Below are 9482 nucleotides of genomic sequence, written 5' to 3'. Positions count from 1 at the left end.
CTATAGCTAGCTGGTATGTGTATGGTGGAAAAGACCATGTAATTTAGGGGTGTATGCTATCTTTCAGTGGGAACTGTGCACAGGTCCAATACCTCATGTTTCTTATAAATTACAAGCATGCACAGTATCTCACTTAAAGAATTTATTAGTGCAATTCAACCATTATACAATTCACATTAGTGGAGCCTTACAAGGCATTTTAGCACCACAAGGCAGTGTCTCCCCCCCCCCCAGTCTGCCTACCTTGTGTCAAAGCCTCTTCCTCCTGACGTGTTGTACGCTATTGGGCGCTTCATCAGAGGAGGTGTGGCTAGTACTGGTCACATCCCTTAAATACCCATACGTTTTGTTTGATACATCCTGCGGGGTTAGTCATTTGGCCATTAATACGGAGACCCCGTCATATCAACAGACCTTCTTTTTGGCCCTTCAATTTGGAAACCTGGATAAATCAACTAATTACTATAATTACTATAGGAGTATTCTAATAAATGCATGTCCTGGGGGAAAAAACACAAAAATGTTAAGAAATGGTTTCAATTCAAAATGTCTATTCATTCCCTCAGGTATAATTGTCCCCAATCTAAAAATCCAGTTTGATTCTAATCTTAATAATTTTGTAGTTCAATTACCTCCACTTTTTTCGTTAATACTATCAATCCCAAACATCTTAAACTCTTGAATTAGTCCCCCCATGAGCTGCCTCAAAATGTTTAAATATTGGACTATCTTTATTATTGATGTCTTAGATGTTCTCCCAATCTAACTCGCAATTGTCTGACCAACATATAAGGCACCGCACTGACATTGTACAGCATAAACTACATATTTTGTAAAGCAAGTTATAGTTTTTCTTATTGTAAATTCTTGATTACTCTTTATTACAGAATTCATTTACCTTTTTGCGGTCGTTATTTTTACATACTACACAACATTTACAGGGAAAAAAATCCTTTTAACTCCAATCAGTATTTTTCTTTTTTAAATCCTTATTTAATCAATTAGGGGTGATTTGACTTGTAATAGAGATCTGGAACCTAGATAGAAATCTTATGGCACATATGCACTTTCTTGCTCATGAAATTTTAAGTAGGAATAATATCCATTTTTTTTTTTTTTCTCTTCAGTCTGTTGTCCATGAAGGTGCCACCACATTTACACACACACACAGAACAGAACATGGAAATATATTCTGAATTGCTTTTTCTTTTGCTTGTTTCCCCAGTCAGATAATGAAGAGAACCTTGTTTGGTAATGTTGTTACTTTTGTTTTGTAGCCTCTGGGAGCAAGTGACTATTTGGAAATGTGTAAAAGTTTTGACACCGTTTTCATTCGATGCATTCCACATCTGGACATGTCAAAGAGGTCTCAGGCTCGACGGTTCATTACTCTCATTGATGCCTTTTATGACCACAAGGTTTGTCTTTACATGGGATTTGTGCTCACATTACCGGCACATAGGTTCAATATATTGGTTTAAATAGTTGAATGGCAACGTGAATTGATTTATAAAGTGTTTGTCCTATGTATGTGTATATCTATCAACACCAATGACTCAAACTCACAGGACTTGCTTAAAAAAATACTGTGCAAAACCAATTTTTAAGCAAGTCCTTTTTGTATCCTTTTGTTGTTGATATATATATATTTTTTAAGGAATAAAGAGAAAAGCAGGTATTGTATTTCTCCAAGCAAATAACTCTTTTTACTTATTTAGGAACTGATGCAAAGACACTGCCTTCACAGGCGCGTCAGCTTATGCATACTTTGTACAAACCACATAACTTCAATGTGTTCAACAATAGGTTATAGTTTTCTCAAAGAAATATATTGAAGTTCTGGGGTAAGGTGTATATTATATGATACAAGCCACAACTGGTTTTAATTGAATCATGGGATGAGCAACGTTTTTGTTTGGTATATCCTAGATAGATGTAACATTCTGAGTATAGCCATCTGATTTTCGTGTTCATTATTAGCATGACTGGCTACATACAAGCATGCACAGGAACAATATAGTTCAGTCTGTTATTCTTGTAGAAGCAGCTGAACCCCCTTTAGCGGAGAAGGCTTTCATATTGTTCCCACTAAGATGTGCAAGAAGTTGCATTCTGTATAGTTATTGTATCATTTCTACAGAATGTATCTCTTAGAATAATTTTGCAAGGAATATAATTTCTTATTCTTAGGGTAAACCTGCTGTGTATGCTGCCTGCCGACTCTCTTTAGTGCTTTTGATTGTCTTTGTGACCTTTATTGTTCAGTTCCAAATAAGAGGATTTATATTGTCGAGTTCCTATTGTGATTTATCAAAACCGCATAGTTGTGTAATTAACAGAGAATTGGCCATTACAAACCTGGATGGACATCTGCAATTCAGAAATATACAATTATATTCTCTTTTATGGAGATGTTTTCAGCAGATGCTCCACCGGGGAATGGAATCTGTGTGAAATTATGTTATCAACCGAGAGACAATAAATACTATCCGCTCAGTCTAATATCCAAAATGTGCAATTTGCTGAATTTTTACCAATTGCAATGATCCTTAAGTAGAAAGGAATTAGTTGGGAGTCAGTGGGTTTTTAAGGGTAGATCATGTCCAAGTAACCCACTTATTTTGTAAGGGATACATCTAAGGCACGGGTAAAATATTACATTGTCTCTATATAAGCAGCTGAACTGTGAAATGTAAGTAATGCTGGTTATGAGTATGTAAGTTAGTTAGTATATATGCAGTGTCAGTGCTGCAGTTAATAGCATTATGTGACATCAGACGTAGACAGTCAGCAGAAGCCACGGAGTGTTAATGACTTGGAGCAGTGGCAGGTGGATGGTGCAAAACAACAGGCACACAAGCTAGGGAGCACCAGTTGGTATAAAGTGCTGCAGAGTCCTGGACCTGCGTTGTGTCCACAGCACCTTGTGGGAAACTCTATTAGCAAACAGTTAGTTAAATATGGTTTATCTAATGCATATGGACACAAAAGATTTAATTATGATTGATAGAACAGTATCATAGCAGATGGATGTAGAATGTTGGCAAATTGTCACAAAATGCTGTTATACTAGAAACAGCTAATCTGCTGGCCTCCACTCGCTCCTCTGCATTTTTGCCACAAAATCTGTTCCGACTGCAGGAGTGAGCACTAGCCTAAAGCTGGACATACACATTAACACTCACTTTGTTTGACAAGGTCAACAAACAAACTGATCTTTGTCCAACAAGCTGGAGCAATTCAGGCTAATCCTACCCTTTAACCCTTGGTCCAACAATCAGATCATAATGCACTGGTAGGCGACCATAAAAACAGGCCAATGTGATTCTTGCCCAAAGGGGAGTAGATTTAGGGCTAGTGGGCTCGGTTCTAAAATCCTATTTCGCTGCTGTTTCCTATTTCTCCATTATTCTCTAACAATTGTTACATTTTCCAGAATTGTGCTCAATAAAGGACAATACTTAATATAAAACTGTCCAGGCTATGCACAGACTAAAGAGGCTGTATTAACGCTAAGATTTGATGTCCATCTTAGTCATGGAATTATAACACAATAGACAATATGTTTTTTTTCTTCTAGTGTAATTCCCACGCATGTGTTTATTTCCAGGTTCGGGTTATCTGTTCTGCTGACAAACCTTTGCAGAGTTTATTTCTTCAGAAAGTTCCTGAAGTAGAAGGAGGAAACACAATTCTCCTGGATGATCTCGGTCTGAATGAGGTAGATCATTCCCCCCTACTTAATGATTGTTTTGGTTTTTACCTTCTGAACAGTTAATAGATGGTGAAAGGAGGTTCTGTGTTTATAGAATGGTTTAAATGGGGTTCCTTATGATCCTCTCAGTATTAAAATGGGTCGGGAATTCCCCAGTACTTTACCTGCTTTTTTTATGTAAATGTTTCTTGCTCCAGCATTGGTCCTGCAGTTCAGCACTACCACTAATGTGACTATTGCACACTGGGCTGGGACAAGGACCTTGCAACAATAGGGCTGTTAAAATAGGTATAATTAGGTTCATTTAGCAACACTGAACAGATTTGCACATGGGTAGTAACCATAGTAATGAATGAGTGATTAGGTTCGTTCAGCCAGCTGCAGGTAGAACAATAAAATAAAAATGTGCTTGGCTGCCAAGGGTTACTGCCCAGGTGCAGATTTGCTTGGTGTTGATAAATGAGCCCAGTGTGTTTTTCTAGGAAACAATGTATGGCAGTATTCTGATCTGTATATTTCTTTCTTTACAGGAGTTATCTGGGGGCCTCTCTATATTTACAGGGGAGGAGGAGATATTTGCGTTCCAGCGTACTTTATCTCGACTGACACAGATGCAGACTGAACAGTATTGGAGAGATGGCGACAGAAGTCAGATATAGTAAATGCTGCTTAAGACTAACAGAGGGGCACATCCCTGAGGAAAGGCATTTTATTTATCAGAAGTGTTTTATTTTGCACTCATCTCTCAGGACCAATCCAGGATTGATTTAAATCAACTGCAGACAATGGCAGAGCCAGAGACTGCAAGCCTCAATCTCATTTCACTGTAGGAGCACATGCTGACTGCTTGGTGTAACTATATTTACCTTGTACCCAGATTAACCTATGGAACACGGCACATTGCTGGTGCTTTGCCTAATGCATTTTCCACTATGTGGTAATCATATAAAAACACTGACACAGGATGACTGCTACCTGAACACTCTCTCATTTGGGGATTTAGCCTGCAGTCACACAAGTACTTGTAATATATTCCTCATACTGTACTGATTTTGTGGCGAGAGCCTCATTGGCTAAGACTAAGTTAATCTTAATCAGATGTTTTTACATACATACAGCGTGCAACAAGGCACAGCACAATATACATTAGGCACATGGGTGGGTACGGTGATGATCTTAGCCTCATGTGCCAATTAGGTTTGCTCCATCTATACAATGAGCGGCTTTTAGATTAACATTTTAAACTCTCCATGTTCTATAAAGGAATTAGCATTGCCATATTCGTTATCGATAGAGATGAAACAATTTACTCAAAACTCTCCCCCAAGTCCTATAGGAAGTAAAAAGAAAATAGTCTTCTACTCCAAGACTAATTGCTATGTACTGTATACTGGGGCATAGTGGCACTCCTTTAGTCTGTGCAAGACCGGAAATAAACCCACGCGTCATGTTATTGCTCCTGTTATATCAGCAGGATGGAGCATTCTCAGATATATGTCTCCAATCAAATATTTTTAAATAAATTAGTACATTGTATTAAATGCACAGAAAGGAGAAGAAAGAAGGTCTTTAATTGAGTTATGAACACCTCATTGATTTAATTTACATTATTATTTCCTTTTAAGTTAGTTTTATTCAAAAAAGCTACTTTAGCATAAATTGAAAAGAAAGGGTCATGGAAGTTATACCATAACATTCTTTCTTTTAATTTGAAACTCTCTTAAGCCAAAAGTACAATTCTGTTCACTAAATATTATATGCACAATGTGTAAAGCTTTAAATATGTATGAATACGATACATATCCATAGATGTGCTCAATTACTTCTGCTGCGTAGGTGCTACAGTGACACTAAGTGCAATATTTTTTTAAACCTCCTGAAAGTAGTGTTTGCAGAAGTGCACACTGTTGATGATATTGTATGATATACGTATATCATATTATTTATTAGCACAATATATCTTAAATAGTATTAGCACCAACCTGTTCATAGCCCCAGCAATCTCTTAGAAATGCAGGAAAGTGCCTGGGAAGAAAAATGTAGAACATAAAAAGCAGAGATAAACTACAGTAAAAGACTGAATCCAGCATTTGCACTCGGCATCAACCTGCTCGTTCCTTCTGATGATCAAGTGATGGTGCTGTGTTTTATTAAATTGATTCTGTATTGCTGTGTATTTATTTAATCTGTCAGACCTCTGTTAAGTACAATATCAAACATTTCCAATAAAATAAACCAGCAACAATCAATGCCCAGCCAAGTTGTATTGGCACCCTGACAATCCTCCTTCTCCTCTGCCAGTCCTTTTATTGCACCGACCCCCCACTGCGGGTTGCTCAATTATTTCCTCCTCCTCAGTCATTAGCTCACTGCTCCCCACCAGTTGCACCCCCATTCTGCTCTAGTGAGCTGTCTCTGTATTCTACCCCTGGCAACAATTATTGTAAATCTTTCCATAGTTTAAAAATCATACGCCTTGTTTTACTTTCCATAAATAAACTGCTAATCTGACTGTTCACCATCTTCATAATTTGTTTCAAATTTCCTTTCAATACAATTTATATTGACAAGCATTTGTCCTATTTTTGCATGTCCAATAGTGAAAAAGAAAAGTATTCTATTGTTCATTTTGCTCTGGAGTTGGCAATAATAATTGGAGACCTCTCATTTACAGCTTATAACAATCTTCTCATTCCCACTCAGTGTTTAGGATAGATAACCATATAACAGGCATAGACTGAGGATAAGAGGTCACTACATTGTACAAGGTATCTATATCATTTAATCCAACACACCATGGTATATTCTTGTAACTGCTGTACACTTGATGGGCTAAAGATTAATCGGAAAGATTAGCGACTTGCCATGATTCACTCTGGGCCCAGAGAAAGTGCCAAATTGTGCAATTATTCTAAGAATATGTTGAAAGAAGTCTTTGGGTTTGTAAAATATAATAGCATGTCATCAACATAAAGTGCAACATAGTTGCCCTTAAAGGAACAGTTCAGTATAAAAATAAAAACTGGGTAAATAGCTGTGCAAAATAAAAAATGTTTTCAATATAGTATAGTTAGCCAAAAATGTAATCGATAAAGGCGGAAGTGACTGGATGTCTAACATAATAACCAGAACACTACTTCCTGCTTTGCAGCTGGGTTCTGTTAGACATCTGCAAATGTAATCCCACTGTCATGGTCTGTATGCTATATTGCAAGAGAAAATATAAGCGGTAAGAGAGGACACACCTATCTCGTACCTCTTGTAAAATGGATGATTAGGTGAGCCTTACCGTCTGAACCCTAGCTTGTGGGGATGCATACAGGCTCTAAACCAGGGTCCTGGTCCATAATGATACAGTAATAAATATATATATATATATATATATACTGTGTGTGTGTGTGTGTGTGTGTGTGTATATATATATATATATATATATATATATATATATATATATATATATATATATATCCAAAGGAATGGTGCACTCCGTAGACAAAATTAATACCTGGGTGCCAGCATGGGAAATAAGCAGTGAACAAGGATTGCGGCACTCACAGGGTTTTAGTGAAAAAACAAAAAAATATGTATTAAGTCTTAAGAGGCTTAATTAAGAGGCTTAATAATAAAACATTTTTTCCCAAGCCACCCATGGCAGCATATCACCAACATGAGTATTCCCCGCCCCTCAGGTCACTGGACAGGAAAGGGTTAACTCCCAACCCTATAACATCCGCTCTGCACCGCCCCCACCTTGTCTTTTTCCTGTCCAGGTCACTTGTGTAGCTTACCGCTTCCAGGGTCTCTCTGCTCTCTCTCTGCCCTGATGCCTCCCATATGCTCCCCGGAGGGGATCGCGGTGGAGAAGGACCAATGGCTGGGTCACATTCCACCTATCGGGCCCACAGTTCATACTGGCCGTGTTGTTGGTGGCGAAGTGCGGATCCTCTGAAAACCGCTTCTAACAGACGCAGGAAGTACGTAATTTTCCTCCCAGAGCCAGGCAATCTTGCGTTCCACCGGCCGGATGTACGCGTCATTTCCGGTCGCGCGTAATTTTTTTGGTCGCACGTCATTTCCGGTCGCGCGTTATTTCTGGAGTGACGGACGCGTGCGCCGGCGTCTGACGTTGGAAGTGGAGCGTGGTGTGTCGGTGAGCATGGAGGAACATAAATTCTCATTTTTCTTTTGGACGCAAGGGTGCTTACTATTGCCTGTCTCATAGGTTACAGACAAGATGGATCAGTCTGGCTCTGGGAGAGGAGTGCAGCCAAAAGTTTCTAGGTAAGCGAATGATAACGGAGTTATTGTTGGGGAGAGAGTGGAGGCTAATGGTGCTTGTTTCTTTCCTGTTTAGCCTCTCTGCCTCTACTGAAGCACAGAAGGTGGAAAGTCAACAAGCAAGAAAGCAGTCGGTTGCAGAACAACCCTTAACGGCTGAGCCTCAAACTTCTTCAGCACCCCAATTGGATGCCTTAGAGTCCCTAATTAAGCAAGCAGTGGTGCAGGAAGCATCTTCTTCAAGCAGGAGGCCTAAGAGGTCTTGGGAAATGCTGTATGAGTCCCTTTCGGACATTTCAGAAGATGAATATTATGATCCTGCGGATGTTCAGTCGGATTTATCAGAAGAAGGTGAAATTTTCTCTGAGGATGAGTCCGCCTTTGATGCCTCGACAATAGAGGGTCTAGTGAAGGCAGTTAGGAAGACATTAAGCTTAACTGAAGAGACACCAAAGAGTTCTTCTGCAGACAAGTTGTTTCCGTCTGTGAAAAAGCGTTCCTCTACTTTTCCGGTTCATGGTTCAATTAAGGAGCTAATTAGCTCAGAGTGGAAGAAGACGGAAAAGAGAGTGGTTATTCAAGGTAAATTTGCAAAGAAATACCCTGTGGATGAGCCTAATGCAAAGTTGTGGGATAATCCACCTAAGGTTGATGCGGCAGTGGTTCGACTGGCTCGGAAAACTACCTTACCGGTTGATGATGCGGGTGCATTTAGAGATCCGATGGAAAAGCGGATGGAGTTGGATCTGAAGAAAGCATTTGTCTCTGCCGGGGCATCCTGCAGGCCTGCAGTTGCACTAACTTCAACCTCTAGGGCGATGAAGATCTGGGTAAATAATCTAGAAGATGCCATTTCGTCAAATGTCAAGAGATCTGTCTTGCGAGATATGTTGTCTGATCTAAAAGTGGCTACTGATTTCATGGCAGAAGCTTCCATCGATTTAGTCAGGTTGGCAGCGAGGTCAATGGCTCTTTCAGTAGCATCAAGGAGAGCACTATGGCTGAAGTCCTGGTCAGCAGACACTGCCTCTAAAGCCAATTTGTGTCAGTTGCCTTTTGAAGGAGACAGATTGTTCGGTGAAAGTCTGGATTCAATTATTAAAAAGGTGTCTGGTGGGAAAAGTGTTTTTCTTCCACAGGAGAGAAAATTCAGACGTCATGGGCCAAGAGCTGAATCGCCTAAGAATAGGAATTTTCGGAACTCAAGGCAGTACAGGCCTGGGAGGTCTCAAGGCAGACAGTCTCCATGGAGATCTTCTAGAGGGGAGCCACGACAACCGGCGAAGAAGGCAACTGGGTTTGGCTCCTCTTCACACAGAACACAATGAGATCAGGCCGGCTCAAACCTGTGCAGTAGGAGCGCGTCTGGCACTCTTCAAGGAGGTTTGGGCCGAGAATATTCGGGATCGTTGGGTTTTAGAGATTATAAAGGAAGGTTATCATCTCGAATTCTCCAGGGTCCCAAGACACGATGTGTATCGAGTTTCTT

At 39.7% G+C, this 9482-nt stretch overlaps 1 protein-coding gene across 2 annotated transcripts in view; it reads left to right on the top strand.

The window, feature by feature from the left end:
• Positions 1-6231, top strand: part of afg1l.L (AFG1 like ATPase L homeolog) — a 47896-nt gene extending 41665 nt beyond the window's left edge. For both annotated transcript variants that reach the window (XM_018263327.2, XM_018263328.2), the window contains exons 11-13: positions 1278-1418; positions 3611-3721; positions 4246-6231. In XM_018263327.2, the coding sequence (XP_018118816.1) occupies positions 1278-1418; positions 3611-3721; positions 4246-4374 (381 nt within the window). In that variant the 3' untranslated portion in view covers positions 4375-6231. The remainder of the gene's footprint in view (positions 1-1277; positions 1419-3610; positions 3722-4245) is intronic.
• Positions 6232-9482: the final 3251 nt, after the last annotated feature.

The sequence above is a fragment of the Xenopus laevis genome, chromosome 5L, assembly GCF_017654675.1.
Source record: "Xenopus laevis strain J_2021 chromosome 5L, Xenopus_laevis_v10.1, whole genome shotgun sequence".
Classification (NCBI taxonomy): domain Eukaryota; kingdom Metazoa; phylum Chordata; class Amphibia; order Anura; family Pipidae; genus Xenopus; species Xenopus laevis.
This window is presented reverse-complemented; position numbering and strand designations above follow the sequence as displayed.